Consider the following 27,380-nt stretch of genomic DNA (forward strand, 5'->3'; position numbering starts at 1 on the left):
TTAACTCCTTCTAATAAGAATTTCTGATGATTAATTTTGATTTCAAACTAATAGATAAAAAATATTTATTTAATATTTGATCTAAATTATCTTAAAATAATTGAAATATTCTTACATTACCAAAATATAATATGGTATAATCCTTTTTTTTTTAATTTTCTTATTTATGTAATTCATATAAATACTTATTAATAAAACGTTAAATTAATTAATTCAATTTTATTTTGATTTTCAAATTTGTTTTTGATTTAGAGTGTCAATTTTATAGGCAACAATAATTTGCTTCTATAAAAATTGTTTCAATCAATTAAGTATGATTTCTCTTATAAATTTTTTAAGCAAAAATATCATATACCTGATAAAAAATGATATATATTATTATTACATGATACAAATAAAAATAAAATTGACATGAAAAAATGTTAGCATTTATTTATGATAAGATGTTAACATTTATTCTAAAAGTTGATACATATATTTGTTTTTATTAATAAACATGAGAAAATTATGATTGATGAATAAACAAATTTTTTTATGAAAGACACAAATTTATTTCTTTTTTATATTTAAAACAAAAGGCCAATATATCAACTATTATATATTTATTTACTATTTATAAAAATATTATATATAAGTAGTGTACATCCTCATATTTAATTCTTTAAAAAAAACTTTTAATATATTTAATTGAAAAAAAATGGGTATATAAATTTCACGGGAGAGTTTAAAATTAGGATTACAAATTTCTCACGTAAAATTTCAATAGGAAGGATAAGATTTCACGGGAGAGTTTGACTACGATTCTCTCATATAAAAATTTCACCAAAAATAAAGTGTCTTCATGGTTTGGAGGACCATCTTAAATTCCAATAAATTAAATATATGATTCACTGAAGTTGAATGGAGAGTTAAAAAGGATTAGGATTTGATTTAATTCATAAATTAAATATGATTTTTCAATTTATTTATATCAATCTAAATTAAAAATTAACTACACACAAATAATTATAAAATGCATTAAATTATTACGTGCCAAATATTTACGTTCCAATTAAATTATTACCATTTTTATTATGCGACTCTTTACGTGCCAAATATTTATGTTTCAAATAATTCAATCATGCTATTTGTTTCTTTTTCCAATTTAATTATTTTGATTCTCAATGTTAATTGTAGCTAACAAGTCTTAAATGCATTTTACTTTAAATATTAATCATATATGATCATATTTGACCTAAAGTCTTTTCCCAAACCCTATTATACTTCCAACAGTTTTTTTCGGTTAAAGAAATTAACATATTGGAAATAGAAAATTAACCTTTTGAATTCCCACTCTATTCATTCATCAAATTTTTGTTTCGATTTATAGTAAATTTATGATTCACACCAACCTCTGCGTTTGGTTTACTTGCCTTTTATTTATTAATGTATTTTTTTCAGTGACAAAGAGTAGAAAATTTGACTACATCAAGAAAGTTAACAAAAAAAAATGGAGATGGTTCGATGGGAGAACAGTCTCATTTTTCATTAAATTTTCATAATAATCAACATTAAGAGTTTATTAATAACAATTATACATTAATCAACCTAATAAAAATATTATGTTGAATTAACAGCCTCAAATTATTAATCATAAAAATAATAATATTTTTAAAATTAATATATAATAATAATAATATCTCTAAAACTTATTTATGGCTAAAAAAATTCACACGATTAACTTTTTTTTTGTTTTCCAATCCTAATTTATTTAATAAAATATTAAATAATATTATTTTATTTTATCGCAATAAAGGACTCAATAGAGGTAGATTTTAGTTGCATAGGTTTTAGTTGTAGGTGGTAATAATTAATAGTCTTTTTTAATTAGAAGTTTGAAGAAAATGTCATTGGGCATATGTAGTTTTAGGTGATAATAATTAGTCTTCTTTTTTAACATTTGCAATTATTAATATTTTTTAAGAAATAATTGATCTACTATTATAATAACTACTATCATAATAAGAAAATCGATGTCTACTAAAATTAATTTCATGTCCAAGTTTAAACAAATATTTTAATCCGATTTTCATGCCTTCAATTGTCTTTTTTCATCATCAACTCATATTAGCATGCCTTATGTCTTTAATATTTGACAATATCTAAAAACAATCATTATTTCTTTTGCATGCTACAAGTTTTCCAATCAATTCCAATATCTAAAAGTAATCATTACGGTTAATTAATCATAAAAAAGTGAAATTTATATAACTCTCTACCTTCCATACAATATCAACAAATATATAGTACCTTGACATAATTCAAATTCAAATAGAGGAATCAATATAAAATAATTGTAAATAAACATACAAAAAAGATTTTGTATAGAATTAAAAATTAAAAATTAAATGCATATAACACCTTTCAATACGCATTATTGTATCTTTCCCATTGAAAATAGTTGACATTACTTCTAATTTATATTCATTCCTTTAATATCTATAAAAAAAATATTTGACATTAATTTTAATTTATATTCATTTCATTAAATATATCAAATATAAAGAAAGAGTTGGTATATAAATCTTTTTCTGTCAAGATTATAAATAAAATTATACGTTATTTTTTATTTAATAAATGTTCTATTTTTGTTATTGGATATGCAATTTGAATTAAATATTTTCGCTGTTTTTATTTCATTACATTAGTATTTTTGATTCGGTATGAGTAGCTAACACAAATATGAGAATTTAACGACAAATATGTGATAAGTAACATTAATATTAATAATATACATCTTTTGTACAAATTTTTCTTTGGTAAATCAAATTAAATATATATTTAAAGTTAAATAATGAGATTTAAATGTGTTGCATTGAATTATAATATGTCATTTCATTATTTTTTGTTTCTTGACTTATATAGATGTTATAATTTTTTTTGCAATTTTTTATTTTGATAATTTGAATTTGCAATTTGAATCATGCTCATAAAAAGGCGGGTAGACATACTAGGGGTGGGAGCCCATAAAAATTGTTGATAATGTGCGTCTGCGGAAAAAAAGGCGGGTAGACATACTAGGGGCGGGAGCCCATAAAAATTGTTGATAATGATAGTACATAATAACTACATTATCTCAATTTTTATTTATTTTTTTACTTTTTATCAAGAACTATATTTTTTCAGAGTTAAAATTCTAATCAACAATAATAATTAATTATCTCTAATATTATTTTAATTTTTATCCAACATAAATATCATCATTGAAAACAACTACAAATTGATAAATTAAATTAATATTGATATGATAATCATCATTGAAGAAATTATTTCGCTTAATTAATATATATTTTAATATAATTCTTTAACCATAACCATATTATATTTATTTAATATTTATACCGACTTTACGTGACCCGTGCGGGCGCACGGGTCCTTTACTAGTAACTCATAGAAAAACTAACAAAAACAATAGTTGATCTTTAACATTTATATAAATAACCTATGACAATTCAATCCAGCAAACTTAACTAAATTAAATTTAATTAAAAATACAATAAAAAAATTTGTCAACTAACTAATGGCCTTCCTAAAAACAGGAACAAAAAATGTCAACGAATTATTTTACTACTTCTAAATTGTGAATTGTAGTGTCACGTTGGATTTTAATTTTAATATTAAATTAACTTTTATTTTTAACAATTCAGATTTAAAAATATTATAAAAAAAAGTCAAATTTGGTTCTTAAAAGAAATTGAACTCAAACACTTTACACCATATTTTATGTCTTTACCACTAGACCAATATACATTGGTAACAGAAAATTCCCATGAATTGGACCAATATGGCAACATTAAACAATAATTAATTTAAAACGAAAATAACAAGATTTATATCTATGGGGTCTCGAATTCAAGTCCCCTAACACACAAGTTTAAAAACATAAAATTAATAAAATGTAAATCATAAACATAATTAACTAAATTAAATTAATTATATTTTATTGAATTAATTGATTATTTAATTTAAATTAATTTAATACTTTTAAAAATTAATTAATTATGTAATTTGAATATATAAATATTTAATAATCAATTGAATGACTATTAAATTAATCAATTATTATTTACTTTGAAATAAGTAAATATTCATTTGTGTGTTATTTAATTTTATTTAAATATTTATTAAATTTATTTATATTAGATTAATCATATTTAGGATTTACATTTTATCTATTTTAATTTTAAATATATGCATTATTTAAAAAATAAATATTTATTTATATATTATTTGAAATAATTAAATAAGTTATAAATATTTATTATTAATTATTAATTTAGGTACTCCCTTCAATTTTTTTTATAACCAAATTTTATTTTTTTAATTCATTAAATAAATAATGTATTTAGACTACATATAAATTAGATATATTAATTATTTAATTAATTTAAAAATTAAAAATTGTTTATAAAAAAGAATGCAAGGGGAGTATTCAACATTAAATAATACTATAAAATATAAATCATGGCCTATGTGTTTTGAATATATATTTTGTGAAATAAATATTCAATGTAATGTCAGTTTAATTATGCATTCCAATTGAATTGAACTATACAATATAAAAATGTGAATTAATTGTCTTCTTCTTGAAAAATAATTCATAACTTGAAAAACCAAACAATATTTTAATCTATCTATCTTTATTATCTTTTAAATAAATTTGATTGTTCTTGCATCTATTATTCAGATTACATGGTAACACTCTCACTCCCCTTTTAATATTTTATTCATATCCTAAAATTATTCATAAGTGACAACTCTAATTCACCCTAACTCTTAATAAATTTTTAATTTTTAATTTTCATATTATTATCTACTTAAAGAAATAGTTCATGTCAATATACACCTTAAAATTAAATTATGTTGAATTATACATTACAATAAAAAGAAGTTCATTAATGGAGTTCTACTAAGAAATGAGAACAATTTTTTAAAAAAAAAAATAGAAAAATTAATTGAGTCAAATGGTCATTTCTCTACCCTAAAAAATAGGTTACATTTTTTTTTTTTTGAAAATGGCCATTCCATTCTATAGGTGTTCGAACACCACTTATTTTTACCATTTCATAATCCAAATTGAAGATGCATAAAAAATTATTTTTGAGATGCATTTACGTATATGAAAAAGTGCATTCAAAGATACATTTTCGTAAACACTATTTATTCAAAAACGTGTTGGTGGTTCGGAGATGCATCTTTGAACGCTTACTTTCATTAACCCGTGTTAAAATCATTCTCTCTTCCTCGTTCTTCATTTTCTAAAAAAACACTTGATATCTCCCTCTCTCAACCATTGCATTGAAGTATCAATGGAGCTCTTTCTCCTCATTTTCATCATCTCATAACATCGAAATAACTCCTTATCATCAATCATTTCCATTGTGGTAAGTTTTTCAATTTTTTTTTATGTTTTAATTTGTAGTTAATTTTTTAGGATGCATTATTTGTTTTAGGTATATTCACAAGATCCACAAACTTAGCAGCATATTCAGTGACAGTCGAATTCCCTTGTTTCAGCGCAAGGAACTCCATCTCTTTCTTTCCCCGGACATCTTCGAGAAAATACTTCCTTAGGAACTCCCTCGTGAACACAGACCAAGTAATCACTTCGCCAACAGCTTCCAATCCTTGACGAGTGCTAACCCACCAATCATCAGCTTCTCCAGCCAGCATGTGAGTACCATAACGTAACTTCTGCGCTGCAGAACAGTCCATCACTCTGAAGATCCTCTGGATCTCCTTAATCCAATCTTGTGCTCCATCAGGATCGTACTTGCCCTTAAAGGTAGGCGGATTCTCCCTCTGGAAAATACTCAAACTACGCGACTCATCAATTATCCCCGCATGAGGTTGATTTTGCACGGCCTGAGCAACAGTCTCCAAAGCAGCAATAATTACATCATCATTCCTTCCAGCCATACTCTGTTCACACCAAAAGTTAGCATCAAGGTTAAAAATAATCTATCGACAGTAATCCAATTGTCACATTACAGACTCAATAACTTGGTCGAACGGACGACCTGCTCTGATACCATTAATGTAACACTCTTTTAACCCAAAAAGATTATTCGCAATATAATACGAATTAACGTCAAATAAAATCACCAATAAGGATGTCACATCGTCATAAAAACTTTACAATAACCGGTCCTGTTCCGTAACACGGGTTGCATCAATTTCAAAACATACATCGAGTGATAAATTAACATATTTATTCAAATACTTCGCAATGTAATTCATAATCTAAAACATATTTAAAATAAACTTCATAAACATCAACTGAACATCATGGTTCACGAGTTTCAACTTAAAGCATCAACATCAAAATGAAAATCAACTCAATTAATCAAAGAGAACATAATAATTCAAAACATAACAACCTCATCTCCGATGTTACATATCAGAACAAGACTCCCTTCAATCTAAAAAACGGTAAAAGGAAGCCATGAAACTATCCTAAAACTTCAATGGACTACTCTTGATTACCCGTGCTTTACCCATTTGGAGACAATGTTCAAAGAGAAAGAGTGAGTATTTCATAATCATTATGTAAGACATAAGGAATAGATATAGTAGTTGTATACAAATAATCAACCATACATACAACATATTCACCACATACACATACTTACTCACACTTACACTTCATCACCTATTCACAACACCACCTTATGATTCAATCACAATTATCAATTACGTATTCCACATCACATATAATCAATATCACCAAATCATACATCATTACAACAATGCAATGCAACAACAATGGACTCATGCATATGGTACCAATTCATCACTGATGACTCTGTAATCGTCCTCCAAAGATCCCCACTATAGGATCGATTCCCGCTTGGAACCGAAGCTCAACACAAAACACACTTAATCCACACAATGGTATTAAGGCCAACACTGGACTATCGTCCTACAAATATGTTATGATTGCATGATGCTCAACATCATAAAATCAACAACTACAGCTAGTCAAAATGGCATCATCATTCATGTATTCATCAACGTCGTGTTATCATTCAAACACATCAAACACGCAACATCACAAGAATCTTGTCCAACACATCACACATGCATCAATTAATCATGTTATTAATCAACACAACAAAATTCACCAAAATCAAGTATAGAAGCGCAAGAATTCACGACATAAAGTTACATACAAAATGTCCTATAAACCTACCCAAATGTGCACAGTAAATTCCATAAAATTCTGCAAAAATTCTGCAAAAATTCTAATAAAATATATGTTATCATATTCTAAAATCATTTTTCAAAAATATAAGTTTTCATTTTCAAGGGACCGCACTAAACACGCCTATACCGCGCTAAGCGGGCTCGCCACTGTAATCAGACCCATTTTGTTTCGCAAAGCGCACTAAGCAGGCTCTACATCGCTAAGCGACCTGCATCAGACCAGGCCCAAACTTTTGGCCAAAAATTGTTTTAATCGATAATTTTATGTGATTTAAGGTCTATAATCCTAGTTCTAACATGCTTAACTCATTATAAATATCAATTTACACGCATTCTTTATATCTCCAATCATCTTCATCAATCCTAAACCTTCTAAATCATGTTAATGGAGGATTTTAATCCTATGTCATGTGATCAATCACCAATACAATCATCATCATCGTACAACATATTATTCATACAAGCAAACAAATAATCACCATGGATTCGTCACTTTCATCAAGAAAAACACAAAACCCCCAACATACAATTATCATTTCCTTAAATCAAACATAATGATCACGATAACTCCCTTACCTTAGATTATTAGTCGAACAAATTCTCTTTTTGAGTTCCTACGATTGATCTTCTTCTCCTCCTCTTCTTGCCCTAGCTCTCTCTTCCTTCACGTTCTCTCCAAATTCTACGCCGAATGAACAATCTCTCATATTCTCTTTTACCTAGTTAGCCTTAGGACCCTTACTATGAACTTCCAACTATGCCCTTACTAACTCTTCCTCATTATCTATTATTTTATTTAAATAATAACAATGCTAATTAGACTATTTTTATATTATTGTTCTAATTAACACCTAAATTTTACTACCCCACACACATCAACACAACGTCACGCATCACACAATCACATAATCACATAAAAAACATCATATAATAATTAAATGATTAAATCTAATTATCGGGGTGTTACACCTTCCACCTTATAATAGGCACATGTCTCTTGTTATCACAATGACCCCTTATGAAATTCCTCTGAATTTTGTGAATCTCTTTCAAGTAAGTTAGGGGTACCTAACTACTCATCATGGCATAGGTAGACAACACTTCAATAACCGATTTAGCTAATGTGACTCTCCTAACAAAAGATAAATGCTTACCACTCCAATTAACAAGATTAACTATCACTTTATCAATGAGGTAATGGTAATTCTTGACTACAGGGATTTGACTTGTCAGTGGCACCCCTAAATACATACCAAGCTCCATAGTTTCTCTTAGACCTAAATCTTGCACAATATGTCTTCTAACATGCATAAGGGTATTTTTATAAAGCATAATATTATATTTCTCAACACTTACTCTTTGCCCATAAGCTTTGCAGAAATTTGTGAGAACCTTCATTATGCATGTGATCTGATGGACAATGGCCTTACCAAATAGAATGAGGTCGTTTATGAACATAAGGTGAGAAACCCCTGGCCCTTTCCTACCATCTTTCATACCCCACTTATTCTTCTCCACAATATCCATAATCACATGGGATAACTAATATATGCAAAAGACAAAAAGATAAGGCAAAATCGGGTCACCTTTTTGTTTAAGGTGATTTGAATGGTTTCAACCGTGTTAGCTTAAGGTGATTTGAGTGGTTTCAACCACTCATGTTAACAGATAAAATAATAGACATATTAGTACTCTGGAATTTTTCAGGGATATTCAAATCCTCAAACACTTCTCTATATAACTCCAGTTCAACATATCATAAGCCTTTGCTAAATCAATTTTGAAAGCAAAAAACACTTTTTTTTGCCTTTCAACTTGTGCATACTATGGAGAAGTTCTTGAGCAACTACCATATTCTCCTGGATATTTCTACCTGATATGAAACCATTTTGATTAGGGGACACCACTCAGTTCATACACTTCTTCATTCTAATGACAATAATTTTACTAAGGACTTTGTAAATAGAATTACGAAAAGCAATTGGTCCAATCTGAGTTACCTTTTCTGATTAGCAACCCTAGTATTTTACTAAAGAAAAATGTTACATCAAAGAGGAGGGAGGGAGTGTATAAAAAAAATGGACGTGTACAGAAATCCAAAGTTACAAAACCCAACCGGGCTGGGCTATGTATTGGGCTTATTCCATTTTCTTACAACAAAAGCCCAACCACGAAACCCTAATTCCCAAAACATTAAAACACACCAAATCACCTCACTTCTTCATTTTCACGGCGCACAACTTCATCTTCCAGATCCGATCCACGCGCCGCCACCATGGTAAACCTTCTCCACCGCTCTTATCTCCGTCGCTAGTTCTACGAAATCGATAACCGCTCAATCTTTAACCTTCTCCTTGTTGTTTTTCTGTAGGTTAATGTTCCGAAGACCAAGAAGACCTACTGCAAGAACAAGGAATGCAAGAAGCATACACTTCACAAGGTCACCCAATACAAGAAGGGTAAGGACAGTATCGCCGCTCAAGGAAAGCGTCGTTACGATCGGAAACAGTCCGGTTATGGTGGCCAGACTAAGCCTGTCTTCCACAAGAAGGTAACAATCACATCATTACCCTTTTTGTTCATTTGTATTTTTTTTAGTAAATTTAATTTTTTTGGTGTGGATTAGAAGTAAAAATTTGATTTTTTTTATGTTTGGGTTTGATTTTGATTTGTTATAGGCTAAAACCACTAAGAAGATTGTTCTGAGGTTGCAATGCCAGAGTTGCAAACATGTTTCTCAGCATGCCATTAAGGTTAGTTTGTTTAGTTTAAGGAAAGAAAGTATTGGGACAGTAATGTTATTTTGTTTGATATGGTTGTTTGTAGTTGTTTATGTGGGTGTGTGTTTTGTTATGCAGAGGTGCAAGCACTTTGAGATTGGTGGAGACAAGAAGGGAAAAGGAACATCTCTCTTCTAGGTGGAGAATTAGGATTTGCTGTTTTGATGTTATATTTCCTATGTTGGAATATGTTTTGTTGGATTATTGATTTCTGATAGATATATTTTGTTATTTGAAATACCTATTTTGATTGACTCTAGTGTAAGCATTTTGAGATTATCAAGTTTTTCAATCTGTTCTTGTTTTCATTTCTTGAAATGCTTTAATGATTATGAACATATTTCTCATTTGCTCATGCATAAGATAATCCATATGTATGAAAAGATTGTAGATTTTACAACATTTACTGGTTTTTGTCGGCTTTGGTTGTATATCATCTCCTAAATCTTTGGTAAAATGAAACTACTAAGGAATTTGGGTGAGTTCAGCAATCGAAATAATTCCTGGTCTTTTTCTGTGTTGTCCCTAGGTTCTGTGTTATTATGAGTTATCAAGGTGATTTGGGTTGGAAGAGCTTGTTAGCTTAAGGTGATTTGAGTGGTTTCAACCGTGTTGGCTTGTCCATGTTTGTAGTAAAGTAGTGTGTTAAATTCGTCCATGATTGTAGGAAAATAGAGGTGTTAGTGTGGAATAAATCAAGGTGATTGTGTGATGAACATGTTAAGATAACATTTTATGTTATCTTAAGCTGTTATGGTTTTCTATTTCGCTGTAGTTTTCGTTCTAGTTTTCTGTTCCAAACACATCTATGTTTGTATTGAAATGGAATCTCCATTTTACATCTCTATAATCAAGTTAAATCAGAAATCAATTTCGATCTCAATCATTTTGTAAAACGAGCTTTCTTAAGTACATAAATTGATGAGCTATTTGAAATAATAAACAAAAAGTATGATGACAATACATTATTGCAACTGTTTCAAGCTGAGTATCTAATTTATAATCCATTAATCTTAGTTAACAAGGTTAGTTTTGATATGGTTTTACTATTTCTGTGTTGAACTATACCAAATTAGCTAAAATAAACTACGAAGTTTCTATTGGATTATTGATTTTATCATATTGGCCCTTACTAAAGTAAGACAGACACCTCCATGCTATGTACATTGACTATTACAATGATTAAAATTTTGCTAATGAATGGAGGGTTTTGGAAAATTTTGGAAAATTTGAGCATGATATATTGCGCACATGGAGGGTTTTGGAAAGTTAAGTTTAGTTTTAGCCAAAATAGAATATATGGACAATGTTGCTAATGAATGATTAATGATCATGTTCTTTCTGAAGTTAAAGGGGCAAATAAGTTATGAAATAAAACAAGTTTTTCTTAGGAGAGTGGGTATGACATTAATCTTCAATGTCCTAACAAGATTACAGAACAATTGTGTATCTAATACATGTTGGTACATAACAATTGTGTTTCTAATACATGTTGGTAAAATTGTCTCCCCTCTGAATGAGGAAAAATAGTGCCAACTAATGAAAATATATATCCTACTCAACGATGATAACCGCCATAATTCTGTTGATACCCTCCCATGTAAGAGTTATTGCTACCAGGCTGTTGTTTTTGCAGTGCAACACGTCCTTGCATACGATCATTTTCATATTGCTGCCATATCATCTGTTCTTCAACCAGCAACCTTTGCTTCTTCTCCATCTCTGACATTTGAACGTACGACGGTGGTGCAATAGCCAACGAAGCTGCAAACGGATCTACATATCCCGAACTAGAATCGTTTCCATTTCCCGACGATGCTGGTGCTGGCAATGCCAACATTGCAGGTCTTCCAGCTGAACCAAGTGCAACACTGCTAGCACTTCCACTGCCACCATATCCTTGTCCTTGCATTGCTGCATTCATTTCACTTTGTTTATACATACCATCCAATAGCAATGTATCAAACCCTCCACCTAATGCAGGCTTCTGGTTCCCTAAGTGGCTAGTTGATTGTACCAATGCTGTTTCCCAATCCGCTCCTTCGTCGAATGCGTGCCATGGAAGTGCTTTTGTTGCACCTTCACTTGTTACTGCAGCTCCATCAAATAAAGCTAAGGCTAGTTTGTCACCATGTTGTTCATTTGTCACCCTATCATCTCCTAAGTTCAACAAATCGCCTTCGGTTTGTACAATTTTTTCTTCTTTCACCTCTACAGGCTCTTCCTTCACTTCTTCAACCGGTTCCACTGGTGGCGGTAGTGCCTTGACTTCACACACTTCTTCTGGTTCGGGTTCGGGCTCCGGTTCAGGTTCAGGTTCGGGTTCAGGTTCCTTGGGTTCTTCAACCTCCGCTTCTTGTGCATTACCTTTCTGGCTTTGTGCTAAGAGTGACTTGTCTTTGATAAACTCTTCCATAACCTCGAGTTTCTTTGGCGTGACCTTTTCTACCTCGGGGTACTCGGAGGAACGAGCGATTCCAATACTCTTGGACCATCCGTAGAAGAGGTCTAATTCATCAAACTGTTTTCCAACACGACAGAAAATGTCATACACCTTAACACAGTCGGCCACATCCATGTCAGGAAAACGGTCGATTAAAATGCTCAGTATTTCCGATATCTCGTAATATGATTGAAAACTCTCCTTCACAATTGGATAAAGAGCCACTATCACAATTCTATGATTCTTTGCACTCCCTGTTGCATTGAAACAAACAGCCATGCAAATGTGTTTTAAGTAAATTTAGTGAACAGAAATATATTTTGTTAGAAAAAACTTGTGGTCTAGTGATCACAAACCTGTCGGACGACAAGCTAAAAAGCGTTCGATAAGCAATTGTAAATGCTGCATTTTGGAAAAAATCTGCTCTAACTTCATATCACGCACCGGTGTAGATCTTACAACGACGTCTTTATCTCTGTCCTGTTCTCTTTCTCTTTCCCTTTCATCCTCCTCTTCGTCAATACCAAACATGCCACGCTTTCCACGTCGACTTTGCATCTTATACTCAAGCCTCTCATCTAGATATAACGAATACGTGCGCACGAATGCAGAAAAGTCCCAAGAACCAGATTTCAAACTGTCACGAAAATCAGACATGTTGAGCAGGCGAGTCCCGCGCCGTGTTGAGAAGAATATCTCTTGCTCATAAGCAGGATCACCCTCCGCCAAAAGCCTTTGAATCAAAATAAGAGTTTTCAAACCAACCGTCCAGCTTTTCGTCTTGTTGAGACGCCTCGAGAGCGTATTAACACACGCACTAATAAACGCACGCGAGTAACACGTTAGGCTCAAAATCTCCCTTATATGTTTCTCTTCCGCCGGATATTCATCGTGCCGTGTCGCCTTCACGATGGCTACATCAAGGTCAGCAAGTGAGGTGCTGCTTCCAACCTTAGCTAGTCCTATACTTGTTTGATCCTTTACTGCCCCAAGGGCTCTTCTAATTGAGCTTGGTGGCATACTTTATTTCTTTTACCTTTCAATTTTGATGAAAAAATGTTCAAAATATTTATGATTATATATGAAACTTGTTGTTGAAGAAACAAGAAATGTAAACCTTTAGAAGGAAAAGAAGAAAAGAAAGATAAGGGGTGAAAAGATAGATAGTTTTTTTCTTTCTATCTGTCTTTTGTTCCAACTTTCATTTCTTCTGTTCCTCTATTGGGAAAACATTACAATCTGAGTTAAGCATTATCCATTTTTGTAGCATGAAAACATGGGAACCATAGGAGATTTAGTGATACATATATTATCTAAAAAGCATTCATCAATTATGATATTCTTGGACTTTGCTATATTTGGCATGAAAAATATTTATCTGCTATTTTTTTCATATCATCTTTTGACTTTTTCAAATGTGACAGCACCAACTTTTAAGTCTTCTAATTATGGATTAAATGAATGAAATATCATTTCATTTTTATTTTATTTTTTACATTCTCATTAATTATACATCATAATTAATATGTGAACAAACATCAATTGAGTTTCGAGCAGACGCGCCTAATGTTTCCATCGGAACCTGTCTTGACACCAATTTGTCCCATTTTAACAATTGCCTGAGTAAAATCAAATCCGAAATGAGGTCCAAATATTGGAGCGAGGGGAGCTAAGTATGATTCAATCACAGCCTTTGTTTCTGCATCGTCGTTAAGTCTTGCATCAGATTCTAGCACAGCAAAGCCTTTCCTTATGTTTCTCAATATGTTATCGTCGAATGTTGTTTCAGTCGTTATGTCGATGGCTAAACGGTCGTTCTCGTGTCCCGTCCGAGGGCACTTTGCCTGAAGTTCTGGAAGGAAATTTGGACTTATAGCTGGGTCGGATCCACCACCAGATGGAGAAAAGTTGTATAGTCTTTTTTTCATGAAGAAACATGCTGTTGTTCCTATTGTATGTGCAGCTGAATTTATCACAAGAGTGAACCATAAGTAGTTACTATGGTTAGAAATTATCACACTTCAGTGCAAAAATGTGTCACCTTTTATTGTGTCAATATCAATACTCATTAAACAAAGAGTGGTAGATATTATGTCAACATTTCTTGAATCTTGAAAATTTGTCAAAATCTTAACTAGTGATTTGTTGGAATATTATAATCTTATATCACTTCAACAACCATGGTCTCATCTACTATGCATGCATGGAATATGTGCGGGTTTGTATTCGTCTTTTATAGTACCGCATTTCTGATTTAAGGTGTATCTGGTGTTTGACACGTGTTAGTGTGTCGGACACCAACATAATGCAAGTACAAAACAAAGGTAGAGAGAGTACCACTGAGAAGGACAAGGTCTTTATCTGTGAGACCCTTGTTCCTAAACTTGGTTTTGATTTGCTGAATTGAATCACGAACATCTGGTATATCACCTGCAAGAGATTTATCGGAAACTAATCCATCTCTCCTCCCTGTAGGAACTATGTACCAAGGTCCATTTGCCTACACCGTGTCAAAATTCATGCAACGGTATTAAAACTCTTGGAAAAAAAAGTTTGTAAAGAACGTGTTATCGTCTAACTCAAAAGATTAGTCTTCGCAGTTACATATAAAAATCACTATGCTTGCATAACATCAAAAAGTGAAATATAATGAAGTTAGGAATTGGGATAGAACCATGGAAATTGCTTCTCTTGCTGCCAATGCAACAATATCTGCACAAGAAACCACTCCTGGACAAGATTCTTCCAATTTTGCCTTAGCTTTTTCTATCACATCAAATCCTCTAAGACCTAGATGTTCAAATGCATCTTTTTCTGGTTCCGGAACATTATCAATCAGAATGGAACCATCACATCCCTAAAAAGAATCATCCAAATTAAATCATGTCAAAAAATGATAATACTTAAGAGACAGAAACACATACCTCAACAAAGCAGTCATGAAAATGAAGCCTAAGCAAAGCAGCAGGCACGGTCGGGTCAGAAAGAGCAGCTTTTCTAACAACATCATGGACAATGAGTTCTGCTAGAAAACATTTGTCCGAGTAGAAATCAATTTTAAGCTGACCCTTAGAACCATGAATTACGAATAAGAATAGGAGAGACACAAAAACAAAGGGAGACATCACTTCAAGTAAAATAACAATATGGTATATCTGTTGTTATGTATTCAGCTATCACAACATACTGATATATTTATATACATATAATAGGAAACGTCTGTCTGAAGCAAAATCTAAACATTGCTACAAAACAAATAATAGGTTAAGGGTACTTTTCAAAAATATGTTACTAATAATAGATACAGTGTCTTTGACACTTTTGGTTTTCTAACACCAGAGACCGTGATTCTTTAGGTTTCTTGGCCCCAAAGGCAAGTGATTTTTCTACAGAGTTCAAAGGATCATGCATAACAGTGTCGTGTCTTCTAAGTAGAATGGAGTTTGAAACGTGTCAAGTGACAATGCATGAGACATGATCTGTTTCCTTTTTGTTCTTTTCTTAGTCAATTCTGTATTGTTGTCATTTCTCTATTTTATCAAAAACTTGTTCATGAATCATTCGCAACCAGTTCAACTTCTCTTCTGTATATCAATAACAACATCTGTGTTTTTATAATCTCAAGACGCGTCAATTAATTGTCCTTGAATGTGAAAATGAGAATATTACAATGTACTAGTTTTATCTCTTGCCCCCTTAATTAATGGTAAAGAATCTTAGTTTAACTCCAAATCAAAATTTATACTTACAACTTTAGATTTTTGCTGAAAGACGTGTCTAGTGTTTGACACGTTGGTGTCACTTATTTTGTATTTTTAGATAAAACAGCTCTTAACTTTTGAGATTTCTTACAATATTGACAAATTTTGGCTTGAATAATAAAGGTATAAACATCACGGCATGAGTAAATTTTGACGATTTTGTTAATCGACGTCATATTAATAATAAAATGACGTTTTTCACCGCCATTATTTATTTATGTTTAAATTGAAAGCCCATTATGTTTTTGTGTGAATTATGCGGTCTTTAAAACTGTCACAATTTTCTATCTGTCTTTTGTTCCAACTTTCATTTCTTCTGTTCCTCTATGGGGAAAACATTACAACCCGAGTTAAGCATTATCAAATTTTGTAGCATGAAAACATGGGAGCCATAGGAGAGTTAGTGAAAGCATTCATTAATTATGATATTCTTGGACTTTGCTATATTTGGCATGAAAAGATATTCATCTGCTAATTTTCTTATCATCTTCTGACTTTTTCAAATGTGACCTCACCAACTTTTGAGTCTTCTAATTAAGAATGCAAATATCATTCACATTTTTATTTTATTTTTACTATCTCATTATACATCATAGTTAATATCTGAACATCAATCGAGTTTCGAGCAGACACGCCTAATGTTTCCATCGGAACCTGTCTTGACACCAATTTGTCCCATTTTAACGATTGACTCAACAAAATCATTTTCGAAAGAAGGTCCTAATATTGGAGTGAGGGGACCTAAGTATGATTCCATCACAGCCTTGGTTCTTGCGTCATCGTTAAGTCTTGCATCTGATTCTAACACAGCAAAACCTTCCCTTATGTTCCTTAATATGTTCTTGTCGAATTTTCTTTCAGTCATTATATCCATGGCTAAACGGTCGTTATCGTGTCCCGTCCGAGGACACTTTGCCTGAAGTTCTGGAAGGAAGCTTGGACTTATAGCTGGGTCTGATCCACCACCAGATGGAAAAAAGTTGTATAGTCTTTTTGTCATGAAGAAACACGCCGTGGTTCCTATTGTATGTGCAGCTGAATTTATCACAAGAGTAAACCATTACATTAGTTACTATGGTTAGAAATTATTATTGGTATCGACGTTCCAGTGTCTTGTTCGTGTCTATGTAAGTTCGAGAGAAAGATAGAGAGAGTACCACTGAGAAGGACAAGGTCTTTATCTGTGAGACCCTTGTTCCTAAACTTGGTTTTGAGTTGCTGAATGGATTCCCTAACATCTGGTATATCACCTGCATGAGATTTATCGGAAACTAATCCATCTCTCCTCCCTGTAGGAACTTTGTACCAAGGTCCATTTGTCTACACCGAATCAAAATTCATGCAACGGTATTAAAACTCTTGAAAAAAAAAAGTTTGTAAAAAACGTGTTATCGTCTAACTCAAAAGATTAGTCTCTGCAGTTACATATAAAAATCACGATGCTTGCATGACATCAAAAAGTGAAATATAATGAAGTTAGGAATTAGGATAGAACCATGACAATTGCTTCTCTTGCTGCCAATGCAACAATATCTGCACAAGAAACCACTCCTGGACAAGATTCTTCCAATTTCGCCTTAGCTTTTTCTATCACATCAAATCCTCTAAGACCTAGATGTTCAAATGCATCCTTTTCTGGTTCCCGAACATTATCAATCAGAACGGAACCATCACATCCCTGAACAAAAACCATCCAAATCAAATCATGTCAAAAAGTGTTACTAGAACCAAAACATGTTACACTTAAGAGACAGAAACACATACCTCAACAAAGCAGTCATGAAAATGAAGCCTAAGCAAAACAGCAGGCACGGTCGGGTCAGAAAGAGAAGCTTCTCTAACAACATCATGGACAATGTGTTCTGCTAGATAACATGTGTTTGAGTAGAAACCAACTCGAAGCTGACCCTTAGAACCATCAATTAAGAATAAGAATAGGAGAGACAAAAAAACAAAGGGAGACATCACTTCGAGTAAAATAACAATACGGTATATCTGTTGCTATGCATTCAGCCATCACAATACATTGATATATTTATACATATAAAATAGGAAGTGTCTGTAAGAAGCACAAACTAAATATGGCTACAAAACAAAGATAAGGTGAAGGGTACGTCTGCAAAAACATGTTACTAATAATAGATACAAACATACAGTGTCTTTGACACTTTGGTTTCATAATTTCAAGACGCGTAAGGAATCTTAGTTTAATTCCAAATCAAAGTTTATACGTACACCTTTCAGATTTTTGCATTAGTGTTTTGCATAAGTGATCACATTTTGTATATTTAGATAAAAAAAACAGCTGTTAACTCTTGGGATTTCTTACAAAATGGCAAACTTTGGCTGGAATAAGAAAGGTAAACATTGCATGGATATTTATGGTTAAAGAAATTGTGTGATGATGAAGGCATTACATTTTTTGTTTGGCCTTGTGAGAGTTACCTATTCAATGCAACTTGCATCAACATTGTTTTTGGACTTATATGTATATATATCTATGATTCTTAATTAGTCTTACATCATGGTTCTTAATGCTTTGAGTCTAAATCTCCCAATATAACTATTGCAGGTTTGGCAACAAAGTTGATAATAATGAGAAAATTTATTAGACTTAACCTCACAAGGCTACAAAGAGTCCATGCATGCAAATACAAGGGTTAAGACATATGTGTTGATTGTGCACCTTGCAGCTCTTGTAGGGGGTTCAAATTCAGTTCAAATGATTACAATTGGATGAAGAAGTGGAAAATTAATTAGGAATATGAAAATTGTATGTGGTCCATCGATCAAGGGCCTCACATTTCTCCTTCAATTCATCCCGCTCCCTAGAAAGGTCGCCAGAGCATAGTATATTGTCATGGCCAGCAGTTACCATAGAAACCAGGAATCCGACCCTAAACAAGGTATGAGAAACATCTGCAAAAAGACCTTACTTGTCAGTCGCAGATTAGCCCCGGACGAAAGCCAAATCCTCATTGGCCCCAACAGCAACATATTTCTCTGGGGTGCTAGGTATCTGAAGCGAAAGAATGGCAGAAATCCGGAAGAAATGAGTAAGAGCCTCCTGCTCGGCACCCTTAGACAAGAGAACCCATTTGGAAGAACTCTATTCAACAAGAGTGGACGCGTTATCACCCCGACTTCTCTTGACAGGGGATGGAGACGACAAATGCTCATGAATAGGAAAGCCAGCCGACGCAATAGTCAACTGTTTTACCTCATGAATTACGCCCGGGATAGTAGTCGCAACTACCGCTGGGACAATCACTAAAGTCGGGGGCAATCACTACAGTTGGTATTCGGACTCCCAGAATAGAAGTATAAGCAACAATATGACTGGTTAGTTATTTTCCGGTTATAAATTAACTGCATAGTATTAATCAAGAAAAAAGTTTGAATTCTGGTGGCATATATATTTTTTAGCATTGTAGAAGTTTGAATTTACCTATTGTTTATGCTAGTCTGAAACTTCATTCCCCCATTTCTTGTTTGTAGGGGACAGTTGATAAGATTAATTGGAACCACATATGATCATAAGGTTAGAACTACACTAAATTGATTGTTTAGTTAGTATCATAATCAGTAGCTTTTGACTTTTTCAAATGTGACCTCTCACCAACTTTAAGTCTTCTAATTATGAATGCAAATATCATTCACATTTTTATTTTATTTTTACAATCTCATTATACATCATAGTTATTATGTGAACATCAATCGAGTTTCGAGCAGACACGCCTAATGTTTCCATCGGAACCTGTCTTGACACCAATTTGTCCCATTTTAACAATTGACTCGACAAAATCATTTTCGAAAGAAGGTCCTAATACTGGAGTGAAGGGACCTAAGTAGGATTCCATCACAGCTTTCGTTCTTGCGTCATCGTTAAGTCTTGCATCTGATTCTAACACTGCAAAACCTTCCCTTATGTTTCTCAATATGTTCTTGTCGAATTTTCTTTCAGTCGTTATGTCCATGGCTAAACGGTCGTTCACGTCTCCCGTCCGTGGGCACTTTGCCTGAAGTTCTGGCAGGAAATTTGGATTTATAGCTGGGTCTGATCCACCACCAGGAAAAAAGTTGTATAGTCTTTTTGTCATGAAGAAACACGCTGTTGTTCCTATCGTATGTGCAGCTGAATTTATCACAAAATTGAACCATTACATTAGTTACTATGGTTAGAAATTATTATTGGTATCGACGTGTCTTGTTCGTGTCTATGTAAGTGCGAGAGAAAGATAGAGAGAGTACCACTGAGAAGGACAAGGTCTTTATCTGTGAGACCCTTGTCCATAAACTTGGTTTTGAGTTGCAGAATTGAATCACTGACATCTGGCATATCATCTGCAAGAGATTTATCGGATACAAATCCGTCTCTCCTCCCTGTAGGAACTTTGTACCAAGGTCCATTTGCCTACATCACAAGATATATTAGTCTCTAGTTAACAACTTCAATAATGAAAATTCAATTCTTTAGCAAAAAGTGAAATATAATGAACCATGACAATTGCTTCTCTTGCTGCCAATGCAACAATATCTGCACAAGAAACCACTCCTGGACAAGCTTCTTCCAATTTCGCCTTAGCTTTTTCTATCACATCAAGCCCTTTAAGACCTTGATGTGCAAATGCATCTTTTTCTGGTTCTGGAACATTATCAACCAGAATGGAACCATCACATCCCTGAAGAAAAAACGCATCCAAATCATGTCAAAAAATGTTACTACTACTTACTAGAACCAAAACATGTAACTACTTAAGAGAAAAAAACATATACCTCAACAAAGCAATCATGAAATTGAAGCCTAAGCAAGGCAGCAGGCATGGTCGGGTCAGAAAGAGAAGCCTCTCTAACAACATCACGGACAATGGATTCTGCTGGAAGACATGTGTCTGAGTAGAAACTAATTCGAAGCTGACCCTTAGAACCAGCAATTAAGAATGAGAATAGGAGAGACACAAAAACAAAGAGAGACATCAGTTCTAGTACAATAACAATATGGTATATCTGTTGTTATGTTTTCAGCTATCACAACATAGATATGTTTATTTATAGGAAGTGTCTGTCAGAAGCACAAACTAAATATGGCTACAAAACAAACAAAAAGAAAAGGTGAAGGGTGCGTATCAAAAATATGTTACTAATAATTGCTACGTGACACTTTTGTTTTTCTAACACTAAGAGACGGTGATTCTTTTACAGAGAGTCTTACCAGTGTCTTTGACAGTTTTGATTTCTTACATTAGAGACCGTATTCAAAAGCACATACATAAATCATATTTAGTATTCTTTTTATGTAGATTCTTCACGCTTAAGACTGGACATTTGAAACTTAATCGAATGTGATAGTAAAAATTCAATAGCAGGTATGTTTAACATCTTAAATGATATATACTATGAAACCAATTTTATGAATTTTTCTACGTGCTTTGTACGGATTACGAATACTAGTATCATAAATACACAACCTTAAGTTGACACATTGAAGAATAAGTTTGAAACGTGTCAAGTAAAAAACATGAGACATGACCTGTTACCCTTTTGTTCTTTTCTCAGTTTATCAAAAACTTGTTCATGCATGAATCATTCGCACGCAGTTCAACTTCTGTATACCAATAACAACATCTGTGGTTTCTTCAACTTCATCTTTTTGGAATAAACCAAAGCTTTCATAATACCAAGACGCGTCAATTAATTGTCTTTGAATGTGAAAATGAGAATACTACAATGTAGTAGTTTTATCTCTTGTCCCCCTAATTAATGGTAAGGAATAATCTTAGTGTGCATATATATATATATATATATATATATATATATATATATATATATATATATATATATATATATATAATATATATATATTATATATATTATATATATATATATATATATATATGCACACTAAGATTATTCCTTACCATTAATTAGGGGGACAAGAGATAAAACTACTACATTGTAGTATTCTCATTTTCACATTCAAAGACAATTAATTGACGCGTCTTGGTATTATGAAAGCTTTGGTTTATTCCAAAAAGATGAAGTTGAAGAAACCACAGATGTTGTTATTGGTATACAGAAGTTGAACTGCGTGCGAATGATTCATGCATGAACAAGTTTTTGATAAACTGAGAAAAGAACAAAAGGGTAACAGGTCATGTCTCATGTTTTTTACTTGACACGTTTCAAACTTATTCTTCAATGTGTCAACTTAAGGTTGTGTATTTATGATACTAGTATTCGTAATCCGTACAAAGCACGTAGAAAAATTCATAAAATTGGTTTCATAGTATTTATACGGTTATTTAGATTTTTTTTTTTTAAGAGTGAAGACTCATTTTGGTCCCTCACAAAAACTACAGAACTCAAATTAGTCCTCCACAAAAAATAAGACCCGATTTAATCCCTTACAAAATATAACCGGGTCATATTAACCGTGACTGGACCGTCAAGTCGTATTTTATTTTTCATTTTTTAAATTCAGATTTTGAAATATAAAAAAAGATAAGATTTGTTCTAAGAAGGAATCAAACTCAAGACATTTAGGTCACATCCTATGCCTTTACCACTATGTCAACATACATTGATGACAAATAATTGACATGATTTACAGTAATATTAAACAATTCTGAATTTAAAACAAAAAATATAAATTTTGATACTTACGGGGTCTCAAACCCAAGTCCCTTCAAATTAAATAGTAGTCACTTTATTGTAAATATGAAAAGTAATCTAGGATGGGTTGCATGAATTAGATTAATTGATATTAGTGAATTTTTCTCGATAATGAATGTTGACAATGTTTTGATTTTTTTGAAATTATTATAACAATTTCGAAAAAATTAGAACAACATTGTTAACATTCATAATCGAGAAAAATTCACTAATACCGATTAATCTAACTGATTCACCCGCTCTTAAATCACTTTTCATATTTATAGTGAAGTGACTATCATTAAATTTGAAGGGACTTGAGTTTGAGACCTCATGGTACAAATTTTATATTTTATATTTTAAATTTAGAATTGTTTAATATTACTATAAATCATGCGAATTATTTGTCACAAGTGTACGTTGGCATAGTGGTAAAGGCATAGGATGTGACCTAAATGTCTTGAGTTCGATTCCTTTTCAAAACAAATCTTATCTTTTTTTGTATTTTAAAATCTGAATTGTTTAAAAATAAAATTGAAATTAAAAATAAAAATTAATTTAGTATTTAAAATATGAAAAATGAAAAATAAAATACGACTTGCCGGTCCAGTCACGGTTTAAAAGTAGAAGAAAAAACCGGTTTGAAAAAAATATTTACAAAAAGACTAATATGACCCGATTATATTTTGTAAGGGATTAAATCGGATCCTATTTTTTGTAGAGGACTAATTTAGGTTCTGTAGTTTTTATGAGGGATCAAAATGGGTCTTCACTCTTTTTTTAAAAACATTTTTCTGTTATCTCGGAAAACTTGCAAATGAAATATTTTATTATATAATATACATAATGTATACGGTGTCAGTGTCGAGAGATGCGTTCCGGACCCATTTTGTATATTCATATCAAGACTCATTAAAAAAAAAATAATGGGGTAAAAATGTTTACTCCTCCTTTATTAAACGTGTAATATAATCAACCAAACACTTGAACTCAAATAGTAAAGGAGTTCCGGCAAAAGACGACATTCGGAGAATAACAAATTTAATTTCTAATTAATATTGCGATATAATCTAAATATAAAAAAAACAGGAACACATTTTTATGTTTACAAATAAGTATAACTAATTTCCATTATTAGTCAACTCTAGAAAAACCGTCCTCTAAAAGCTGCACACCAAAAAAGAATCAAGTTAGAGCTCAAGACAATTGAACCACCAACAATAAATCAAGACCACTTAGGGAAGAAGGAAAGAAACACTCACATTTCCATCATGACCGAAATCTCGATTAGCCATAAATTAATCGAAAGGACAGGATTCTAAAGTCATTCTATGAGTTGCAAGAGTTATCCACTAATCTAAAAAAAAAACCATTTTGAGTAAAAAATATACTACTTTCCTCCACTTGAATCATGTTTGTTGAAGAAATAAAAAAAACACAATCTTATTTCGGACCCTCTAGATGGTCCAAACCACAACATGTCAAATCATAGAAAACTCCCATAATCTTCTAACTACTACCTAAAGAAAGAAAATTCTCAAAGAGAAGACTATGATCTCTAGGAATAACTATATGTCACTCCATCCAGCTGAAAATCCTATACCACACACTGTTAATTAATTTGCAACTTACAAACAAGTGAGAAGTTGACTCGACAAAAACACCACAAATAAGACACAAGGTAAGGCCAGGTTCCACAATCATATGAAATATTTTTCATGAACAAATTCTCTCTAGAGGAGAATCTATAAATAAAAAGTTTTTCAAGAGAAGTCAATCACCTTAGAAGGTTCTCAACTACTCCAAGTGAGGGGGAGGGACAAATTTCCTATGGAGGAAGGGTGACTTAAAAGAATATAAGAGGCCATAAAAGAATGATAAGTAAAGGACACCTAAAAAACATCATCCCTAGCTGTCTTATCCCAATTTTACCCCTCCTCTTTGATTTATGTCATTAGGCCTAATGATGGTATTATCTTATCATGACTATTTTATTTGGTCACTAAAGTAACCAAGTTTTGAACTAAGCAATTTAGTTTCCATTTCAAGAGGGAAAAATATCACAACATCGCATGTTTACAGATGATCATTTGTTAATCACCTCTAGAAGTCCATCTGAGTTCGAAGTTAGAAGTGGTATATATTTGGAAGTTGACTTCACTTCTTTCATTTTTGCATCATCCTTGTTTCAAGCCTAATTTGAATGTGATTATACTTTCCTCTTGTTATGTTTCACTTTGTCTTGCTTCCATTTTATCATATTTCTTTTTCCATACAACTTGAAACAAATTTAAGATTGAATTTTATAGCTTCATTTTGCAATCATAAAGTGTTACATCATGCTTTAAATCAAGATGGATTTTGTGTCAAACTTAAACTTGAGGTTGAACTCAAAATTTATTTTGAATTAATTAACTTGGTGTATGTTTGGAGTCATGTTCTTCTCTTACTTGTTCCATCATCTGTATTCATCACTAATTCACATCATTCTTCATCCAATTATAAGCCTTTTTGCCAGTTTTCATCACATTTTGTCCATTATCATCACACTTTAATTTCATCTTACCGTTATCATCATCACATAAGATTCAAACAAAACTTTAGGAATGTGATTCCATCCTCGTTGCCTTTTATTGGTGAAGAAAATACTGAAGGAAGGCGAACTTAAATATAACCTAACAAATCAGAATAACATAAACTGTGATATTCCCCACACAAGAATTTTAAAATGATCATTGTTTTATAATTCCAGAAAACAATTAATCTATTAGATCATTTTATACAAATGACAAATAATGGATTTAGTCACTTCAATAATACAACTTCTCTCAGTTCAGAACTATGATCATGCCCCAAGTCAATGAACATGATTTTAACAGTCAATTGTCAATTTAAGGATTTTATATATGACAACGCATGATATAACTTAATTGAGATCATTACTGATTTAGCGTGTTTGCGCATAATTAAGGGTACGTATCATTATATGTTGTTTGGTTTTTTCTTCACCCACCTCCTAACCTTCTTGCCCACCCCTGGTGAATTTACCACAATACCCTTTGTTTCGGAAGTTCATTTCCGAAACTGTACTTTTTTTTGGAAAAAAGGTGTTTTCGGAAATGAACTTCCGAAAACGTGTTTTTTTTAATATAAAATATTGATTTCGGAGATGCATCTCCGAAATAAAGTCACTTTTCAGAAAATGTGGTGTTTCGGAAGTTCATCTCCGAGCGCACCCCCCTTGGAGGAATTCGGAAATGCACTTCCGAAAATAGGTCTGGACAGAAGAAAATGAACAATTCGCTTTATTTAATCGGGTGAAAATTACAACGATAATATTACATAAAATTTAAGTTACATATTGTTAAACACGGGTAGGTGGGGATGAGAGAGTGGTGGGGAGAAAAAAAGGCTTCCAAATTTCAAAAGGTTTATTTATTATTTTAATAAAAATACGTACAACTGAAAGTAACAAATGACGGAGGAGGTGTAACCGGAGCCGAAACATATGACGGAGGAGGTGGATGTCCGGAAGAAGAAGACCCGGAGGTACGTCCACCGCGAGACAAAGGAGCCAATCAATGTAAGCTATAATTTATCATTATCATCAGGGGACGTCATTACAAAAAATTGGAAAAAAATCTTATTATTTTTAATCTTGATTTTTTAGAAATGACGTCCCCAGATGATAATCATTAACTATAGCTTACATTGATTGGCTACTTTGTCTCGTGGTGGACGTATCTCCAGTTCTACTTCCTCCAGACATCCACCTCATCCGTCATATGTTCCGACCCCGGTTACCACTTCCAAAAACTAACATGATAAATCCAATACAAATACACTGTGCGATACAATCCGAAATCAGAACAAAACAAAACAAAAACATGTTATTCTGCCCGACGAGCGTTACAAAATACACATCAAACAAAAAAAAACACGTTATTCTTCCCGACGAGCGAACTCCTCCGAATGAAGATAATTATACCAATCCTCATCCCACTCAGTCTCAGAACCATCAGCGTTGATCACGACTCTCACGCCTGAAGACTGAGCTTGAGCATCCGGGCCCCGGGCCCCGGGCCGCCTGGGAACGAGAAGTAGAGCCGGTCGAAACCTTCTTCTTCTCCTTCACCTCCTTCACCTCCTTCACCTCCTTCACCTCTTTCACCTCTTTCTTTGAAGAATCCTTTCTTCCCTTAGCGCCCTCTCTAGAAGACATGTTCCTGTAAACAATTAAAATCGATTAATATGCGAGACAAAATAAAAAACAAAAAAATTTGAACTTCTGATAGATTTCGAAAGTTCATTTCCGAAAACTGGGATGGAGGTGTTTTCGGAAATGAACTTCCGAAACACCCCTGCGATGCAATTTCCTGCAACTTCCATGGCAGACCCCTAAATCAACCTTCAAACCAAATCAAAATGCTTCTAAACAACCTAAATACTACTAACAACCTAGCCATATATCATTTATGCAATTAAAACCCTAAATAACAT

The 27,380-nt window shown here is 32.5% G+C and overlaps 5 protein-coding genes across 5 annotated transcripts; 1 reads left to right on the top strand and 4 right to left on the bottom strand.

Moving 5' to 3' along the window:
* Positions 1-9,372: 9,372 nt before the first annotated feature.
* LOC131645128 (large ribosomal subunit protein eL42) lies at positions 9,373-10,333 on the top strand. The gene is made up of 4 exons (XM_058915789.1): positions 9,373-9,523; positions 9,617-9,796; positions 9,924-9,998; positions 10,104-10,333. The coding sequence occupies exons 1-4, from the start codon at positions 9,521-9,523 to the stop codon at positions 10,161-10,163; spliced, it is 318 nt and encodes a 105-aa protein (XP_058771772.1). The 5' UTR covers positions 9,373-9,520; the 3' UTR covers positions 10,164-10,333.
* Positions 10,334-11,389: 1,056 nt separating this feature from the next.
* Positions 11,390-13,702, bottom strand: LOC131645126 (putative clathrin assembly protein At1g03050). Its single transcript, XM_058915787.1, has 2 exons — positions 12,825-13,702; positions 11,390-12,722 (listed from the first exon to the last, which is right to left on the bottom strand). The coding sequence occupies exons 1-2, from the start codon at positions 13,486-13,488 to the stop codon at positions 11,584-11,586; spliced, it is 1,803 nt and encodes a 600-aa protein (XP_058771770.1). The 5' UTR covers positions 13,489-13,702; the 3' UTR covers positions 11,390-11,583.
* Positions 13,703-13,864: 162 nt separating this feature from the next.
* Positions 13,865-15,637, bottom strand: LOC131645127 (peroxidase 43-like). Its single transcript, XM_058915788.1, has 4 exons — positions 15,393-15,637; positions 15,143-15,325; positions 14,806-14,968; positions 13,865-14,431 (listed from the first exon to the last, which is right to left on the bottom strand). Exons 1-4 carry the CDS (start codon positions 15,591-15,593, stop codon positions 14,007-14,009), a joined length of 972 nt encoding a protein of 323 aa, XP_058771771.1. The 5' UTR covers positions 15,594-15,637; the 3' UTR covers positions 13,865-14,006.
* A 1,126-nt stretch (positions 15,638-16,763) lies between these two features.
* Positions 16,764-18,240, bottom strand: LOC131625334 (peroxidase 43-like). Its single transcript, XM_058896201.1, has 4 exons — positions 17,994-18,240; positions 17,725-17,907; positions 17,387-17,549; positions 16,764-17,264 (listed from the first exon to the last, which is right to left on the bottom strand). Exons 1-4 carry the CDS (start codon positions 18,192-18,194, stop codon positions 16,840-16,842), a joined length of 972 nt encoding a protein of 323 aa, XP_058752184.1. The 5' UTR covers positions 18,195-18,240; the 3' UTR covers positions 16,764-16,839.
* A 1,620-nt stretch (positions 18,241-19,860) lies between these two features.
* LOC131625339 (peroxidase 43-like) lies at positions 19,861-21,264 on the bottom strand. The gene is made up of 4 exons (XM_058896207.1): positions 21,006-21,264; positions 20,729-20,911; positions 20,481-20,643; positions 19,861-20,364 (listed from the first exon to the last, which is right to left on the bottom strand). Exons 1-4 carry the CDS (start codon positions 21,204-21,206, stop codon positions 19,943-19,945), a joined length of 969 nt encoding a protein of 322 aa, XP_058752190.1. The 5' UTR covers positions 21,207-21,264; the 3' UTR covers positions 19,861-19,942.
* Between the last annotated feature and the right edge of the window lie 6,116 nt (positions 21,265-27,380).

The sequence above is a fragment of the Vicia villosa genome, linkage group LG1, assembly GCF_029867415.1.
Source record: "Vicia villosa cultivar HV-30 ecotype Madison, WI linkage group LG1, Vvil1.0, whole genome shotgun sequence".
Lineage (NCBI taxonomy): Eukaryota > Viridiplantae > Streptophyta > Magnoliopsida > Fabales > Fabaceae > Vicia > Vicia villosa.

What these genes read in the sequence shown, in the direction of transcription:
- LOC131645128 (XM_058915789.1), top strand. An exon ending in AGCCTGTCTTCCACAAGAAG is followed by an intron (nt 9,797 to 9,923) that starts GTAACAATCACA and finishes GATTTGTTATAG; the next exon opens with GCTAAAACCACTAAGAAGAT. An exon ending in TTTCTCAGCATGCCATTAAG is followed by an intron (nt 9,999 to 10,103) that starts GTTAGTTTGTTT and finishes TTTGTTATGCAG; the next exon opens with AGGTGCAAGCACTTTGAGAT.
- LOC131645126 (XM_058915787.1), bottom strand. Translation starts at nt 13,488, where the DNA reads ATGCCACCAAGCTCAATTAGAAGAGCCCTTGGGGCAGTAAAGGATCAA. An exon ending in TTTAGCTTGTCGTCCGACAG is followed by an intron (nt 12,723 to 12,824) that starts GTTTGTGATCAC and finishes TCAATGCAACAG; the next exon opens with GGAGTGCAAAGAATCATAGA.
- LOC131645127 (XM_058915788.1), bottom strand. Translation starts at nt 15,593, where the DNA reads ATGTCTCCCTTTGTTTTTGTGTCTCTCCTATTCTTATTCGTAATTCAT. An exon ending in CAAGAGAAGCAATTTCCATG is followed by an intron (nt 14,969 to 15,142) that starts GTTCTATCCCAA and finishes GACACGGTGTAG; the next exon opens with GCAAATGGACCTTGGTACAT. An exon ending in AGACCTTGTCCTTCTCAGTG is followed by an intron (nt 14,432 to 14,805) that starts GTACTCTCTCTA and finishes TGATAAATTCAG; the next exon opens with CTGCACATACAATAGGAACA.
- LOC131625334 (XM_058896201.1), bottom strand. Translation starts at nt 18,194, where the DNA reads ATGTCTCCCTTTGTTTTTTTGTCTCTCCTATTCTTATTCTTAATTGAT. An exon ending in TTCATGACTGCTTTGTTGAG is followed by an intron (nt 17,908 to 17,993) that starts GTATGTGTTTCT and finishes GTTTTTGTTCAG; the next exon opens with GGATGTGATGGTTCCGTTCT. An exon ending in AGACCTTGTCCTTCTCAGTG is followed by an intron (nt 17,265 to 17,386) that starts GTACTCTCTCTA and finishes TGATAAATTCAG; the next exon opens with CTGCACATACAATAGGAACC.
- LOC131625339 (XM_058896207.1), bottom strand. Translation starts at nt 21,206, where the DNA reads ATGTCTCTCTTTGTTTTTGTGTCTCTCCTATTCTCATTCTTAATTGCT. An exon ending in TTCATGATTGCTTTGTTGAG is followed by an intron (nt 20,912 to 21,005) that starts GTATATGTTTTT and finishes TTTTTTCTTCAG; the next exon opens with GGATGTGATGGTTCCATTCT. An exon ending in CAAGAGAAGCAATTGTCATG is followed by an intron (nt 20,644 to 20,728) that starts GTTCATTATATT and finishes CTTGTGATGTAG; the next exon opens with GCAAATGGACCTTGGTACAA.